This window comes from Trachurus japonicus, chromosome 18, assembly GCF_045865225.1.
Source record: "Trachurus japonicus isolate A0001 chromosome 18, Traja_1.0".
NCBI lineage: Eukaryota > Metazoa > Chordata > Actinopteri > Carangiformes > Carangidae > Trachurus > Trachurus japonicus.
In genome coordinates this window covers 19,306,946-19,324,749 of record NC_140924.1, presented here as the reverse complement: position 1 = coordinate 19,324,749, position 17,804 = coordinate 19,306,946, and the positions used below count along the sequence as shown (strand labels likewise).

Here is a 17,804-nt window from a genome sequence, read left to right as displayed (position 1 = left end):
AAAACAACGTAGACACCAAAGTGGTTGTTTGGAGGCAGATTTGACATTTTAATTAGAATAATACATACCCTGTCACATCCCCTCCCCCAACCTGTTCACTCTTCCATCCATAAATATGTACATATATCATCAAACCATCAACCTATCACCCTCTAAGACTTATACAACAGTGTCCTTCCAAGGCTTTGCTTTGCCCTGAGCTGGCTTGTCCTTCGTTGATGCTGCAGCAATGGGCGGGTTCTGCTGCAGAGGATTGTGGGTAAAAGTCTGCCTCAGTGGACCTGTAAAGGAAAGTGGACAGGAACAATTAACAGAAGGAAATACACGTTTTAAATGTTTATATTTGAAATGCTAGGAATAAATTTTTGATGCTTTTACTAAAACGTTACTTTACAGTTAATATGGGAATTGACTAATTTACCAATAACCTACAATAGTAATAAAATGTATGTGTGTTTATATAAAACTTTTACTTTTTCATGAGGTCAAATTAACATTCAACAAGAAACTTTCTTTTATGTTGGGCAGCTTTACATCGTTGTTTGGTAAGAGACATGTCTTTTCAGAGGCAGCTATTTGACCATTACATTTAATTCCCTATTTATAAGCTCACAGTCCACTGCAATACAACAGAGAACTCATCATTATCCAGTTTTTACATGACCGGCTTCATCCACAAGGGGGAGCTCCAGTTACACACTTGTGCATAGTATATAGTCATCACAATGGTTGTGTTACTCTTTGTGATTTTAAACAGCAGATTGAACACGTACTTTTCAGGAAGTTAGAAGAGACTCTTTTTTTGTTTGTTTTTAAAAAATTTTATGCACTTTAGCTCAAATCTTTTGATCTGAATGAGTGAGATTGTTTGAGTTTATTTAATCCTTTCTTCCATATTTTTCCAAAAGAAAAAAAAACCTATAGCACGATTTAAAGTTGCTGAAGTAGTGGTGGGACTGACCTTTAGCAGCAAGGTCCAGATGATTTTTGATCCTCCTCTCTCTCTCTTCCAGCTGCTGGGCCAGCTGAGCGTTCTTCCAGCCTGGAAACACACACAGAGTTACAACACGTCCAAACACCAACTGAACAACTAAACAAACTGAACCAAACGTCCTGATGATGCTTCAGGTTTATCGTAACAACACCAACCTTTCTTCATGCTTGCGATGAGGCCGTCGTTATTGGGCAGAGCGCTGTCCGGGTGTTTGATCCTCTCTGGGATGTTCAGCCTGTCTCTGACGTACGGGTGTCTGAGCAGAGCCACTTGTGCCAGGGAGTAGCAGTTGGAGGTCAGCCAGTAGGTGAACACGGCCTGGAGGCAGATGGAGAGGAAATGTGTTTTAAGATGTGTTTTCTGCTACTTTAGTGTGGTTTCAGTGCAATGTGAGTTCAGCCTGTAGAAGAAAAACAAAAACAACAGACTGACCGTGGGGAAGTTGATAGTGAGGGGGAGGATGACCAGGGGCATGATCCTGAACACAGTCTTCATGGCTCTCAGGTTGGGGTTGTCAACACCAGACTCTGCGCCCAGCTGTAGGAGATCAAACAGGTTATTATTACAATTTGTAACAGCAGCTAAAGCAAACCCTGCCAGTCTTATCATTTAAGGCTCATGCTGATCTGATAAACGTAAACGTCGCAGACTTTTCATGCTGTTACTGTGTCTGTCTCACCTCCAGGATGAAGAACATGGTTCCAGTGACGGCGATGGGCAGAATATAAAACGGATCTGCTGCCGTCAGGTCTGGAAACCAGAACAGACCTCCCGTCTGCATGCTGGGCACCGGCAGGTACGCCATCTTCCTCAGGGCGATGAAGAAGGACACGAAGATTGGAGCCTGAAGGAACAGACAGAGAAGTGATTTGTCTTGGCTTGATCATGTAAGATATTAAATCTCTTATTTCCTGCAGATTTAACCCCATGAAAAAAAAAATATAAAGACAGACGTAGAAATTAATCTTAATTTGTTCAGTAAGAATATAATGTGCTTTAAAATGACCAGAAAACTAAACTAACTTTTAAATCACTGTAATTCTGTTTTTCAACCTTGGGGTCGGGACCCTACTTGGGGTTGCCTGGAATTCAAATGGGGTCGCCTGAAATGTCTAGTAATTGATAAAAAAAATTACTGATGAAAATATTTTTTTAACTCATTTTTTGTTTTTTTTTAATTATTATTAAAAATACCACACACAATCTTAAACAACTGCATCTGCACTTTCACTTTCTTGAATATAAAGAGTTCAAATAAAATGCAGCATATACAAATATCTGAGCTGGCGCATCTTGATTGACGGATTGCGGGGTCGCCAGAAATTTGTTTTGTCAAAATGGGGTCACGGGCCAAAAAAGGTTGGGAACCACTGCTGTAATTCCTAAAATAGTTCAGTAAAATGTACAGGTGGATCATTAAAGGAACTGAACTGACCTGCACCAAAGGAACCAGGAAGCCGCGGAGAGGATTCACGTCGTGCTTTTTCTGGAACAGGTTCAGGTCAGAGTAGGCTTTGGCAACTGCAACACGAAACAAACTGCAGTGAAATCTTCTGAATTGTGATTGTGAAAAGGCAAATTCAGTGGCTTTACTTAGATAGAAATGAAAACTTACAGTCGAATTTGTTTCCGCTCTGTTTGGCCTCGTTCATCCTGTTGGTGAGCTTGGTCATCTCCGGCAGCACGTTGTTCAGCTTGGCTGCTTCTCTCTGGCCCTTCACGATAACTGGAAACACCAGCGTACGGGCCACAACCGTTCCTGTGGGAGACACAGAGTCATGGGAACAGGAAACTCAAAGACAAGCTCGAGCTAAATATCACAGTGAGATCTTTATGCCGTCCCCCCAGACTGGTGGATTTCTGCAAAGCAAGGAATTGAAAAGTTGTACAAGTATGTCTCAGTTTAAGAAAATGTTTTTTAAAAAAAAAGATAAGCATCTACAAAAAAGAAGGAGAAAGAGAAAAAGAAGGGAAAAAAAGAAAAGATAGATAGACGAGTGGTGTCTACCGTTATTTAGTTTGTTTTCTTGTCATTATGTTTCATCATTCTTAATATTTTGAAACAGAGTATAACAGTGGTGTTGAAGAAAGCCAATGTAATTGTAACAACAGAGAGGGGCAGGTACTATAAGTTTTCTTCATCCTGCTCCTTTTCATTCATGGTGAAAATGTGTACATTATGTAAATATGTGCAACCATGTGAGAATGTATACCATGAATAAAATAAATCGAAATGAAATGCAATGTTTACCTATAACGATTGCCCCCCACCAGGGCAGACCCAGGTCCAGGTGCATGAACTCCAGCAGGTTCTGGATCAGTCCCACAGGCGTGTGTCCGGCCAGTCCCAGCTCCGCCAGCGTTAACTCTGTGGTGGCGGCTTGCAGGACGTCCCCCGCCATCGGTGCAACGTCGGCAACCTGCTCCATGACCGGCTGCGCTAAAACAGGGGCGGGGTCGACGGGTACAAGCTCAGGGGAGGAAGGAGGAGGAGGAGGAGGAGGAGGAGCGGTCTCTGCCACAGATGCTACCATGGAAATGGCTTCAACTGGGATCTGAGAAGATAAAAAATCGATTGATGAAAACTGAGGAACATGTTTGAACCTGTAGATGAGTAATTTAATATCAGATGCCCTCTCACCGACCTGTTCAGGGATCGCTTGTGTGACGATGGGGGTGGGGTCAGCGGGCAGGGAGGTGGGGGACGAGTCCAGGACCAGAGGAGCGTCAGGTGGGATCTGGAAATACCAAGATGCATCAGCTACAATCAGCACATGATCAATACTTGTCAATAAAATGACTATGTAAAGGGACAATTCAAAGATTCAGTGAATCATGAAATCACGTTAAAACACTCTAAACACCAGATTAACTGGAAAAGGTTTGAATAAAGAGACTTTATCCCCAAAGAATAAAGAGACTTAACACTTTACTAAAGTATGAATATTTTCTGATATGGTGTAAAATGTGTTTACCCCAATGATAACTGTATATGTCGTCATATTCAATTCACATCTAACTGTTTTAGAAATGTACAAAAAAATACATTTCCCTCCACTTTAAAACCAGTTTTGATGTTTGAACACCCTCCCCCAACAGGAAACAACATATCAGCTCTACAAAGAGTAAATGTGAGCTCGGTTAACACCTCAGAGTGTGAGGATGACCTGACTGTGATGCGTCAGAGCCACCGGTGTCAGACTAATCACCTGTGAGCTGTTGTGTCTGACCGCCACGGCGTTCACCCAGAGGAACTTGGAGCCATGGTGCCTGCGGCCCAGCAGGGTCCTGGTGGCCGAGCTGCGACACTCAAACACTGTGTGGAGGTGAGACTTCTGGATGAGCCGCTGTTTGGAAAGAGGAGGGTCACAACATCAGTGGGTTCACGTTAACCTAATAAACAACAACCTGATAACAAACACTGGGACTGCTGGCTGCTTCTCAGTTTAATCTGCAGAGATGTCTTTTAAATCAACAGATAATTTATCAATACACATTTTGATGATCATATAGGAAAAAAATCTGTATTCTGGCTCCAGTATAAAGACTTTCTCTGTTTAATCTCATTGTAAATCTGAGTTTAGAAGTGCTCTCATGTTTGCTTGCTTTTCTCTGCAACTACAACACGGCTGTGTATTATTAGGTAGGCCTAACTTCTGTTTTTCTTCCAAATATATCATACCACATTTCCCCTGTAATAAAAAATACTGTTTAAAAACATATCACAACATCAATAAATGCAGATGCAGCTTCTGGACATGAAAGTTTCAATGAAGTCCAGTTTGACAAACAGTGGCCAGATGTGCACCAGATGTGAGTTAACCCTGGTATGCAGTGACCTCTAGTGGCCTTGAGAGGTTTCTGCAGGACTCAGCAGCTGGGTGAAGGTTTACACCTCTGGTTTTAACAAAAACACTGGATAATTCAGTTAGTTCAGGTTGAAAACTACAGAGGCCCTTAAACCACAGCTGAGCCCCTGCCTGCAGTGTCTTCACCGATCAGACACAAATCTGGCAACACTTCAATAATGACATTATTAAAGTCCTTGCTATTGTTAGCACTTATTTCAGAGCCTCTGGTTAAACTGTGAGTTATTCTGCTTTAAAACCTGGTGGTTTTGTTTTAATGTTAAACCTCTGTCTCTTCCACAGAGGCTGTTACTGTCAAAGTCACGCAGGAGACATGCACCATGCACCGTAACTACGCAGCGAGGATGCTAACCGGCTAGCGACTCAACCGCAGAGTCGCTGCCCGTGTCTGTGATTAGGACGCGGGAACAACGCGGGGGACGTGGGGCAGGAAAGGTGACCTACGTGGCTCCATATGTCTGAAAGAGGAAGGCTGCCCCGGCTCGGTTTCCCAGTCTGTCGGAGGAAACATCTTGCTAGGCAGCCCGGAGTCACCCCGCTCCTGATGGCAGCCATGTTGACAGAGAAGATGATGACGTGCTACGGAAAGAGCGAGGAGTCACGTCTTTTCCACTTCGCCTGTGGTGAGTGTTTGTTTTTGTTTTTTTCTTTTGAGCGGGTCAGTTTAATTTTGTTCAGCTCTAACATAATGTCTCTTTGTATTTTTCCATTCAATTCTTCAATTCTTAGATACACTAAATAACTTGTTGGGTGTTTCTTGCTTTATAGCTTGCTAATTTGCTTTATCGGCCAAGTAGGCCTATTTCTGTGTTTACTAGCAGAAAGGAAGTTTTAATGTAGGCCTACATTGTCTGTCTTGTCTACATCAATATGTTGCCATGACAAAAGATAGCAAAGCAAACCAGCTAAATAACATATGTTATGTTAAGTGTCAACACCACTGAAAATACACAAACTAAAAAAAATATGTTATGAATCTCATCTCACACAGACAGTTATCATGGGGTTTCCCATAAGGGTGTGACAAAAGGCAACTCAACACTAAATAAAAAATACCAGCAAGCCACATGGATTTTCGTACAGATAATCTTGGCCTCTCTAAGACTCATGGGAACTGAGGTAGTCATATTTTCATTTCAGTAAAGTATAGGTCTTTCAAAGTCTTCATTCCATGGTATGTCCTTTTTATTGTTTATTGTTACAGGCACGTTGTTGCACTACAGTTAACTAATAGGCTAGTGAATTTGCACCTAAGTGAAAAAAAAGAAAAGAAAATATGTATCAAAAAACAGTAAAAAGTCAATTTACAATTTATAAGACATGTGGGGTGAAAAAAACATGAATATCATACACTGCATAAAAGTTCTTCATGCCCATCAGTATAAATGCAATATAATAAACAGTAGCTTTAATAAACAATTTAGCCTATGCAAAGTACAGTAAGAAGTAATTACTTAATTAATTAATTATAGGGCAGTGTTTAGCTCAGTTGGTAGATCACCCGCCCCATGTGTTGAGGCTATAGTTTTCACTGAACTGGCGATCCCGGTTCGAATCCCGCACCAAGCGGTCCTATCCTGCGTGTGACCCAACCCCCCCCGCCTCCCATTTCATGTCTCTTTTTGAACTATCCTGTCAATTTAAGGCAAAAAAGCCCCGAAAAAATATATAGCCTATAAAAAAAAGAATAATTAATTATTATTAGTTTCAATGGCCTAGCTGGTCTGTCACTTCTTTTAGTGTCTTTAATATACTCTTTATGAATAAACCTGAGGCAAGTGCTAACTTTAAGGATGATGATCTACAGATTAACTCTCGGGTTCCCAGGGCTTTGCGTCTTTAGACTTCTCAATAACATTGAAGCCAATGATGGGTCTCACTGCTGCACATGAATCATCGGCCACAAGTGTGGGGACAGTAACAGTTTCTGTTTCATCTCCCCCTTTGTAGAGTTTGAGTTCTATGTTAAACCATCCAGTTATGCTGATAGGTGTACCAGTGGCAGTAACGAGGTTAATCTTCCCTGTGTTAGACAGGTCTTTAAGGGGTCTCAGAACAGTATGAGGTAGATATTTAGTTCTCCAGGTCTCATTAATGATGGTGTATTGTGCTCCAGTGTCCCACAGGGCTTCCACTGCTACGCCATCCAATGTGCACTTCACCAAGCACTTCTTCCCTCGAGGATCAATATATCTTGTCTTGCATGCTGATGTCTTACAACTGCTGTTAAGATTAGGTGTAGCCACTGAGGAGTCTTTACTGGCAGGCTGTTCTTGTTTGCGTTTGGTTTTGTCCACACGTGTCTCCATCTCAGGTGTCTTTCTGCCTTTTATTAAAATCAGAAATGCATTTAACTGAATGAACACAATAAAATAATTACCCAACACTACAACTATTATTATGAATATTTTAAACAGTAACACATGACCAAAAATTATGAAAATATATGTCACTTACTTTTCTTTTTCCGGTTAAAGAGCTGCAGCGATTCAAACAAATGTAGCAGGGATTTTGGTGTAAATTTTCCTTTTCTTTGGGCAGGATCATCATCTGCTTTACTCTGCTCACCATCTTTTTGAACATCTACTCGCTCCTTTCTCTGTTGTTTATGATGCAGACAACATGCAGCACATCTCTTTTTCTTTGCATGTTTTATTCCAGCAGCTTGCATTTGTGCATCAGACACTTCTTTTGTTTCTCTGGTACTTGAATGACTTGTAAAGTCTGTCTCATTCTCCTCTTCTGCATTGACAGAGACTGTTGTGTCTCTGTGTGTCTGCTGCTCTGGTCGAGGTGAATCATTCAGCTGTGAACGGTCACTACTCCCTCCATCACCTGCCTGACTTCTCACTTTTGATGTTTCCACAGTTACAAACGCTATGGTTTTTGTCTCATTGCATCTTCGAAGACCATTAGGAGTGTCTTTAAAATTTTCCCCAGTTATCTTCCCATATATTCTCCGCCCATCTTTACCCTCCAATACAACTTCTTTTAATTCAGCTGATTCTTGTGACTGAGGATTTGCTGTCAATGCTCCTTTTCTTTGTGCAGGATCATCGTCTGCTTTACTCTGCTCATTGTCTCCCTTCACATCCCTACTCTCCTCTCTTTGTTGTTCACAACCTTTATACAACATGTTGCTGCCTCCCCGTTTAAACCCACCATCACCCTCTGGCATGTTGTGTTTGTGATCAGCAGCACTTCCACTGCTCTGAAACCCTTCAAGGAAGAGGTCATATTTGGACCGGAGCTTTGTTGTTGCTGGTGTTAGTTGATCTGCTCCAGTCGGCTCTAGTTTTTTAGTGTGAGCATCTTGATTGTTCAACTCCCTGCTTTCCTCATTCCTCCCCTGATCACTGTGTTGTCCTCTCTGCCTGACTCCATCTCCATTGTCTTGATGCTCTACTGGACAGATGTGTTTAGGGGACACCTGCTGTGCTCTAGACTCAACACTGATCATGTCTTTAATTGCCGTTTTCCCATTTCTATCAATAGAAAGCATCCCTGCAGTGTCTTCACCAACTTCTACTTTCCCCTCCTCCTCCTCTCTCTCTCCTCTTGTTTCAGCATATTGCCTCTGGTTGTCATCTCTGTCACCAAGCTGGAAACCACCATTGTCATGAGCACAAGCATCTGCAGTGTGGGCTACAAAGTAGGATTCAAATTACATCAAACAAAATACAAAATACATTGATGCAACAATTCACACTACACATGTTTAACTTACTTTTCTTCTTCCTATAGAAGAGAAGATATGCACTGAAGGATCTGGTGGGAGACAAGTGAAAAGATACTTAAGTCTGGTGAACACAGTGGTGAAGTAAGTGGGAATGTTTTTGACATAAAGATTTGCAGTTAAAGATACAGCATGGGAGTAATACAGTCTTTGAACATGCTTCTGTTATTCATCTACCCGAGGCTGGACTGAGGTGAAAACTTGATAAAGTGTTAAACTGTCTATAGTGAAGGGTGAAAAGGGCTAAAACTTACCTCTCAGTGTCTCTCCCCTGGAACGGCTGCTTTTGAAGCTGTTAATGAAAATAATAACATAGTGACATCATATATAACTATACATCAAAGTGGCTTTGGAGCCAACAACACTGGGGTTCATGTTCTTACCAATGTGACTGTGGTATCATTGAAGTTATACCATCTCTCATCATCCTGGGACTTTACAGTTGCAGTGTAGTGTCCACCTCTCAGATCACCCCAGTGGTCCACTACTGCGTACAGCTCATACATGTGACTCTGATCAAAGAAATAATGATAGGAATCAGGGCCAGGGATGAAAATTTGAGGTGGTATGACCAAACAGCAAAATATAACGTATTTATACCTTGGGGATCTGTAAGGAGCAGGGGACATCCACAACACAGTTGTTTTTGTTTTTGATCCTGTAATAGTAGTTCATCTCAAACCTCTTCAGCAGCAGTGTCAAAACCTCTGGAGGATCCTTTAGTGCAGATTTCTGAATGAAACACATATTATGATTCTCTTCATTAAGTCTAAGTTCTGTTGTTACATTGATTTGTACATTTGTTGTGTTTTCTCTCTACTCACAGTTGCAGCATCAAATTTGCCTCCACACTCAACACAGTACATCCGGTTTTTTCCACTGAAATGTAACTCTCTGAAATACTCCTCAATGCCATCCACCTAAACAAACACACTCCGTTCAGTTGTCAGAAACAGCTTCCTCCCCTGACTTTTCTAGACCTGTGAAACTGGATTTTTGTCATCTTGAACACAAACAGTAGAGGGCAGAGCAGTAATGTTTCTGCACCACAGCAGGACAAGAAACAACTTAGTAGGATCTAATGTGTATCTATATAAATGATTTCTCTGACCTGTGCTATGAAGAAGAAAGCAGTTGTAAAGTTTGCAGGTGTTCAGGTTCTTACCACACGATAGGTCTCGCTGTTGGACTTCACCAGTTCAAGGGGAAGATGCCAAAATTTCCAATCCGTTCTTTTCTCTGTGCGACAAGTCAAGCATTTTGTCTTGTGTGTCAGCTCTCCGTGGAAGATCTGAAAACACAAAAATACAGACACTGTATAATTGTTGTTTCACATCATGTAACGTACAAATTCCCTTCAACACTGGTGACCTCTTTACCTGTGAAGCCTCATCACTGGTCAGAGCTAAAATCTTCTCAAAGTACTCAACAGCATCTTGTTGTTTATACACTAAAAAGAGCAGAAATTAGTGTTTTGTCAGAACAGTGAATACATATTTTTTTTAATTTAAAGCAGATATCAGTGGCACGGCCGTTTCGGCTAATGCTGTGTTCAAGGCAGGCTTTTGAAACCGTAAGTTACAGCTTCAAGTCACAACTACGACTTGGTAGCGTTCCAGGTAACCCGTAGCTCGTGTTTTTACCGTCCTGTTGTCTGTGAAAGTTCCCTATAACGGCCACTCGTAACTTCCGACCCGTGAACTCGTACCAGATCGAACTGGTATGACTTCACAGGAAGGAAAAACACAAAGTACGAGTTTCCTTGAACGCACCATGAGTTAGCAGCCCCCGCCCTTGTCAGGCATCAATTGGTCCTCGTGCTACGTCACCACATTCACGCGCATCCCTTGGCTGCACACACAGCCCTTCATGCCGTTCTCTCCCCTCATTGGATAACACTTGTATTCCACAAGGAAAATTTTCTCCTCGGCTTACAGCAGAGCAGAGTGACGGAGAGACTCGTGTTTAGGCTGAAATACTTCATGTAAGTGATTGCTGACGGAAAATAGGACTATTTAGGACTTATATTAACAAAAACATTCCACTGATATCTGCTTTAAATCAAATAAAGAATAAATTGCTATACTGACTTTTGGGGTTAGGGTTAAACCTTTTTTCTCCCACAAGTTTTGTTCAATTGTCACCCAATTTGCTACCCTGCATCTTCAGACTGTAAATACATTTTCAATCTTCCTGAAAAAAATGACAGTATTTTGGAGTCGTGGTTGATGAAGTTTGGCAAATATCAGAATTTTATCTCAAAAACTGAACTTTTGAAAACATTTTGAATTCCGCTCTCATGGGAACAACTACAGTCAATGTAAGAGTGGCATTTTTGAAAGAAAAAAGAAACAGCCCGCACAACCTCGTTATGCTCCAAATAGTGGCATTTTTAAACATCAGATTTTCTATTATGAAGCAAAACAACGTATTGTTAAAAACAAGTCACCAACATTTCTATGCTGTCAAGATGCAATATTTTTGTGTTGATAACTGAATTTTTGACATTTTGACAATTTTTAAAATCTGCCTTGACAACTGCTGCCTGGCTGGTGACTCCCTGAGTCCATTTGTGAGGCCTTAAGTCTCAGCAAAAGTAGAATGGACATTGCAATGCCTGTGTTCTTGTTTTCTTCCTATTTTGTCCAAAATTGGCCCCGACCACTGTGCTGTTATAATCTGTGTTAACTTCGTGTTAGATTTGAGAATTAAAATTTGCCAACGAAAGTTGATTAATTCTTTACTGAATCTATAAATAATTGCACGTTGTTTTATGTGCAAACCTCTGTACCTCTGTCAATGTCCAGCTTCTTAGTGATCTTATAGGTGTAGGCTGTGTAATTCTGTAAGTCATCAAACAGGTCTTTCAGTTGACGGTCAATACATTCAGGGTCGCCACTCATGGACCTTGACAGAATTCAAACAGATGAGTCCATGAATGATGTTACAGTAAGACAAATGAATAACAAATATAATAATTATATTAAAAATAACAACATTATATGGAATAAGGTTGGACTTTGTCACTAACTTTTTCACAGCCTTTCTGAAGTCTTTGGTCATGAACAGCACCTGCAGCACACTGTTCAAGTAAGATGTTGCTCCTTGGTTCATCAAGCCATGATAGTTTATAGGAGCTACATGGATGAGAAAAGATATGTCAACTACAGAAATGTTTTAACAGCGTTAGTGGGACAGTAGGTGCGTCTTACCTGTACGGGTTAATAAAGCACTGATATACTGTCGACGGCTTTGCAAGAAATCCATCTTGATTCTGTTTTGAGGATTTTATCAGTCCACTTCCTCGCTGCAGTCAGCTGCACTGAGATTTGCAAAAAATTCAGAATAAAGCAAATGAAACCAAGAAAAATAGATAACAGACTGGAGCCTTCCTTCACCTGTAAGAGTCACACCTTTAGTTGTCACACTAACATCTTTTGTGTTTATTGGTGACTCAGACGGAAAGTATCTTGTCACCTATTTGGGTACTTTCTTTCTCTCTCGTCCCACATTGGCTGAGATGCTGCATTCGGGGACACATGACTTACAGTAAAACTAAATATCTTTGTACAAATAGGGATTTTCGGATCTGGCTGCCAAGAAACTTCTCCAATGAGGTTTCTTTAAGACAAACTGTGACGTCCTCTCTTTGAACAGATAAACAAACAAGACAGACAACAAAGGCTTTGTTGTTATTTTAGAAATAGTTTTCACTCCTCGTTCGCGTATATGCGTTAGAGCCAGAGATATTTTTATTCCAAAGAAATGTTTCCTGGTACAAGGTGTTCTTACAAAGTCTACAGTGCATGATAAGATCTGCATTAACAAAGTGGTGATATTGTTCATCTGTTTGTTCAAAGGTCAATTACACAACAGTTTGGTTTGATTTTAAGTAAAACACAAAATCTAAAACGTTTATTACACAAGTTAGGGGCAGTAAAGGTTTACACCTATAACCTACATGGTGGGAAAAAAAGCACAGAGATACATGAATGCTTTTACACAATTTAAACCCATACAGTGTTAATGCAAATATTTACATTAAAAAGTAGTTTCCTCATTCAGACTCTTATCTGAAATTACACGTTACATTCAGTGACATCCATTCATTAATTAGATCTCAAATTTTAATAAAAACAAAATGAAACATTTCTTTAAAAACCATGAAGAAACTGGGAAAAGCTGATCAATCAAATACAGGTTATTTGTAAATGCAAAGAACAATATAAAGTTATCTTGTCTACTTGTGTTAACCATTTGCGGACTTTACACACATGATGGTAAAACAGAGTGTGATCTTATTCTGATTTTGAATCCTGGTTCCCCTTCTCTACGTTTTTCTTTTTTCTCCCAAAAGAAAGAAAAGACCAGGTTCTTTTTTTCTTAGTCTGTGAAATATCATCTGAATCCCTTTTCTTTTTCCGGAAAAAAGAACACCCAATAGATTTCTTCTTTTTTTTCTTGTCTTCTGAATGTTCTGTCTTTCTGCTCCTGTGCTCCTGTGATGGAGGTGACAGGCTGATATTGTCAAAAACCTGTGGCAAAGCGACTGCTCCATCTGCTCTTTTACCAGATTTCCTTTCATTACGTCCTCCAATATTTCCCTGCTTCTTCGTACCGGCCTCTGACATTTTCTCCACAGTTTCTATCTCAGTGGTTCTTTCTCTTTCCTCAACTCCTCCCACTGTGCCATCCTCAGCTCTAACTTTAGACTGAAAACCCTCTGCTCTCGTCCTCTCTACACTGTCATCTCTCTGGTTCTCTGTCGGTCCTCCACTTCCTCCTGATCTCACTTGTCTAGAAGATGTGTCTGGTTTGACTTGAACATCATCTCCTGTTCTTTTCTCCTGTTTCTCCAAACTGAGACTTTTATTCCTCCTAACACTGACGTTCTGCTCTGATCCGTTCGATCTGACATCAGCTACATTTCTCTGATCAGAGTCTTGTCGTCCACTTTCTGACTTGCTCTTTAGTAGAGGCTGATCATTTCCTGCCTTTCTTTCCATTTGACCCTTATCATCCTTCCTCCTCCTCCCCTCCTCTTCCTGTGATTCATGTGTTTTGTGTGACCTGCTACTGCTTCTCTGTTTACATCCCTGACCATCTTTTGATGCACTGTGTTCTCCATGGATCTGAAACCCATGAGAGTAGTGGTCAGGTCTCATTATGGGGTCTCCTCTTCCTGATGTTGGTCTATCAGCCCCAGTCTTTCCTCTTTTGTCATCTCTTTTATTTATTTCCATCTCCTCCTCACCTCTCTTTTTGTTTACACTAACATATGGAGAGTCAGTCATTTCTCTGGCTTCTCGTTTAAAAATGTCCAATCCTTGTTTGTCTTCATCCTTTTCATCCCTGTTGGATGTTTTTCTTAAGGTTTTTCTCTCTTTGTCTGTCTGTTCACTTTCACTCTTTCCAGTCTTGTCTTTATCTTCCTGCGTTACCTTTCTCCCCTCATCTCTCTGCATGTTCACATTAATTTGTGGAGGATACACCTGTCCAACCTGCATGACTTCCTGTTCACCCATCTGTTCATTATCTGATGCCTTGTCAGTGACTTTTGATGCACTGTGTTCTCTGTGGTTTTCAAACTCCTGACGGTGGTGGTCAGATCTCATCCTGGACTCTCCTCTTCCTGATGTTGGTCTATCAGTCCTAGTCTTTCCTCTTTTGTCATCTCTTTTATTTATTTCCATCTCCTCCTCACCTCTCTTTTTGTTCACACTAACATATGGAGAGACATGCTCTTCTCTGACTTCCTGTTTATCATCCTTGATATTGACTCCTTCATTGAACTCATCCTTTTCATCCCTCTTGGGATGTTTCGTCAAGGTTTTTCTCTCTTCGTCTGTCTGTTCACTTTCACTCTTTCCAGTCTTGTCTTTATGTGTTACCTTTCTCTCCTCATCTCTCTGCATGTTCACATTAATTTGTGGAGGATACCCCTGTCCAACCTGCATGACTTCCTGTTCACCCATCTGTTCATTATCTGATGCCTTGTGAGTGACTTTTGCTTCTAGACCTTCCTGTGGTTTGTTCAGTCTAACTCTGTCTTCTCCTTGGTGTCTGTCCTCCTCTCTGCTCTCTTCAGGCTGAGTTTCTGTAAATGGTCTCCTCTTTCCTGCCTGTTCAACAGCTCCTGTAAATCCTTCTTTCTCATCACCATCGTCAGTTATTTTCCTCTCATCTATCTCACGTTTTTTAGCACGAACACCTTGATCATCCACATCACTCATGTTTTCATGATGTTCTTCAACCATTTCAACTGTTATCTTTCTCTTTCTACTAATTTCAACATCTCGACTTTGGTCAACAACACTGTTACCAGCAGCAGGCAGCGAATCTCCCCTGATGTCTTCAGTGGAGGTTTCCGCAGCGGGGGCTAGAAAGTGATACATACAATGAAACAATTAACAGAGAAATCTGAAGCTGTAATACATGTGTAAGAAATATGGAAATACACGTCTCTTACCTTTAATCCTGTAAAAAATTAGATAAGCGCTGCAGGATCTAGTGGGAGAAACGTGAAAACAAATTTATATTAATTTATATTTCAAAGGGAGGGGGGGGGTTAAATCAGTGGTTCTCAAACCTTTTTACATCAACGATCCCTAAACTGACACAATTAAGGCCAAGGACGCCCCCTTTGGACAAAACTGAAACAAACACCAGAAATACATAAATATTTGTTCTGAGACTGAATAACGTTAGTCAATGTACGTTCAAATTAGTGCCTATGGCATGAATTTTTGGAAAAATTTAGAGAAATTTCTGTGGGAAAAAATGCTATATTTACTGGAAAAAGAGGTTGGGACCCCCTTGAACTCTCTCAAGGACTCCTGGGGGTCCCCGGACCCTACTTTGAGAACCACTGGTTTAAAGATGAGCAGAGCATGTGACTGATCAGCTGATCGGGACGGATGCAGCTTTAGTTGTATGCCTGAACTAGCTTTGCAGGCTTTGCATTTATTTAGCAGAATATACGATGAGAAAAGATGGACACCTACTTGTTAGGGTTGTCTGCCTGGAACGGCTCGTGATCATACTGTTTATAAAAATAATAACCAAACAATCACAATCACATTAGAAATAAATCATCAGATAAAGTGTAAACTAATACAACACACACATACACACGAGTTTAAGTTCTTACCAATGTGACTGTGGTATCATCAAACTCATACCATCTCTCATCATCCTGAGACTTTACTGTTGCAGTGTAATGTCCACTTCTCAGATCACCCCAGTGATCCACTACTGCGTACAGTTCATACATGCAACTCTGATCAGAGAAACAATGACAGGAATCAGAGATGAACTTTAAATATGATAGAAAATAGTAAAAATATTAAGTATTTATACCTCAGGGATCTGCAGGGTGAAGGGAACATCCACAACACAGTTGTTTTTGATGTAGCTCATGTAATAGTAGTCAAACTCAAACCTCTTCAGCAGCAGCGTCAAAACCTCTGGAGGATCCTTTAGTGCATATTTCTGAATGAAACACATGTTGTTCACTTCATGAAGAGTCAATATTGTCCACAAAAAAATCTGAGTGCATGTGTTTTCTCTCTACTCACAGTTGTAGCATCAGATTTGTCATCACACTTTTCGCAGTACATCTGGTTTTCTCCACTGAAAGTTAACTTTCTGAAATACTCCTCGATGCCATCCACCTGAACAAACATACCATCACTTGTATCTGACAGTTATAATTGCATCATGATCTGCATAAAACATTGAGGTACTGAGTATGTAGTATAATATAAATACTAATGTATCAGGAATAGACCAATGTGGTAAGCAGGTTCTTACCACGCGATAGGTCTCGTTGTTGGACTTCACCAGTTCAAGAGGAAGATGCCAAAATTTCCCATCTGAGCTTATCTCTGTCTCACATGTAGAACATTTTCTCTTGTGTGTCAGCTCTCCGTGGAAGATCTGAAAAAGTTACAGACACTGTATCAATGTGTTATTTTACATGTAACATACAAAGTCCCTTAAACACTGATGATGACGTCTTTACCTGTGAAGCCTCCTCACTGGTCAGAGTTAAAATCTTCTCAAAGTACTCAACAGCATCTCGCTGTTCATTCACTGCAAAGAGCAGAAATCAGTTGAAGAACATAAACATCAACTTTTGTTCAATTTATCTATCATGACAAACAAAACAAAAAAACATGTGAAGAAGAAAAAAGTTTCTTCTTCACATCACCTCCACACACCTTTTAATAATTAACACAATCTGTGAATTATTAAAAGCTTCACCTGGTAGATTAAATCACAGTAGGTTACTGTAAGATAATGATCTGCATTATATTCACAAAAAGAGATGAATCTCTTTTTCCTTTGAGAGTTAGTTTGGTTCTTCAACATTAAGCCTCCTAAAAAGTAAATAGCAATCTTAAAAAACCAATCAAACAAACTTCAGTGATCTATGTGCAAACCTCTGTACCTCTGTCGATGCCCAGCTTCCTGGTGATATTATAGGTGTAGGTTTCTCGTTCCTTCAAGTCATCAAACAGGTCTTTCAGTTGACAGTCAATATGCTCAGGATCAGGGTCTCCACTCATCGGCCTTAACAGAATTAAGACAGATGGATCGATGAGTGATGATTATGAATATTATAGGCTACTAATGGTATACAGTGTAAGGTTGGACTTAGTCACAAACCTCTCCACAGCCTCTCTGAAGTCTCTGGTCATGAACAGCACCTGCAGAACACTGTTCAGGTAACACGTTGCTCCTTGGTTCATCAAGCCATGATAGTTTACAGGAGCTGCAGAGAGGAGGTTTATATAAATGCATACAACTACAGTAGCAGAAACGTTTGAACACCGGTAAAGTGGCCTGACAGCAGGTGTGTCTTACCTGGAGACGCGTCTGTCTTGCTGAAATACGGCCGACTGCTTTGCGAGTTATTCTTATTTTCTTTCTTTTTTTGAGGCATTACTGATCCACGGAGATTTGCAGTTTCGCGACAGATTAAAGAGAACAAACGAAACCAAAAGGAAACAAATTAGAAGCAGAAGAAAAACGCGACCCCACCTCAACCGGTTAGATTCACATCATCAAGACGTTCCCGCAGATCAGAGACAAACAACTTCTGCCTGTCAGATCATTGTCGAGTCACGCGAATCGTGACGAGCCACCTTTTAACATAAAAACCATCTGAATACTTTCTATTTCACTCTCCTGCTGCATGGGC

General features: G+C 40.6%; 3 protein-coding genes across 3 annotated transcripts; all 3 read right to left on the bottom strand.

Moving 5' to 3' along the window:
• Positions 1 to 24: 24 nt before the first annotated feature.
• On the bottom strand, positions 25 to 5,427 carry oxa1l (OXA1L mitochondrial inner membrane protein). The gene is made up of 11 exons (XM_085806205.1): positions 5,308 to 5,427; positions 4,204 to 4,341; positions 3,640 to 3,732; positions 3,246 to 3,549; positions 2,610 to 2,753; positions 2,430 to 2,515; positions 1,674 to 1,838; positions 1,427 to 1,531; positions 1,150 to 1,312; positions 962 to 1,042; positions 25 to 281 (listed from the first exon to the last, which is right to left on the bottom strand). The coding sequence occupies exons 1-11, from the start codon at positions 5,416 to 5,418 to the stop codon at positions 160 to 162; spliced, it is 1,512 nt and encodes a 503-aa protein (XP_085662331.1). The 5' UTR covers positions 5,419 to 5,427; the 3' UTR covers positions 25 to 159.
• A 1,244-nt stretch (positions 5,428 to 6,671) lies between these two features.
• Positions 6,672 to 14,887, bottom strand: LOC146969211 (uncharacterized). Its single transcript, XM_085759361.1, has 14 exons — positions 14,166 to 14,887; positions 12,934 to 13,721; positions 11,982 to 11,997; positions 11,619 to 11,736; positions 11,391 to 11,497; positions 9,979 to 10,049; positions 9,765 to 9,890; positions 9,424 to 9,519; positions 9,200 to 9,331; positions 8,983 to 9,111; positions 8,854 to 8,891; positions 8,591 to 8,631; positions 8,026 to 8,508; positions 6,672 to 6,886 (listed from the first exon to the last, which is right to left on the bottom strand). The coding sequence occupies exons 1-14, from the start codon at positions 14,854 to 14,856 to the stop codon at positions 6,672 to 6,674; spliced, it is 3,051 nt and encodes a 1,016-aa protein (XP_085615487.1). The 5' UTR covers positions 14,857 to 14,887.
• A 712-nt stretch (positions 14,888 to 15,599) lies between these two features.
• On the bottom strand, positions 15,600 to 17,586 carry LOC146969210 (ubiquitin carboxyl-terminal hydrolase 12A-like). The gene is made up of 9 exons (XM_085759918.1): positions 17,468 to 17,586; positions 17,270 to 17,375; positions 17,052 to 17,173; positions 16,623 to 16,693; positions 16,412 to 16,537; positions 16,177 to 16,272; positions 15,959 to 16,090; positions 15,750 to 15,878; positions 15,600 to 15,641 (listed from the first exon to the last, which is right to left on the bottom strand). The coding sequence occupies exons 1-9, from the start codon at positions 17,544 to 17,546 to the stop codon at positions 15,600 to 15,602; spliced, it is 903 nt and encodes a 300-aa protein (XP_085616044.1). The 5' UTR covers positions 17,547 to 17,586.
• Between the last annotated feature and the right edge of the window lie 218 nt (positions 17,587 to 17,804).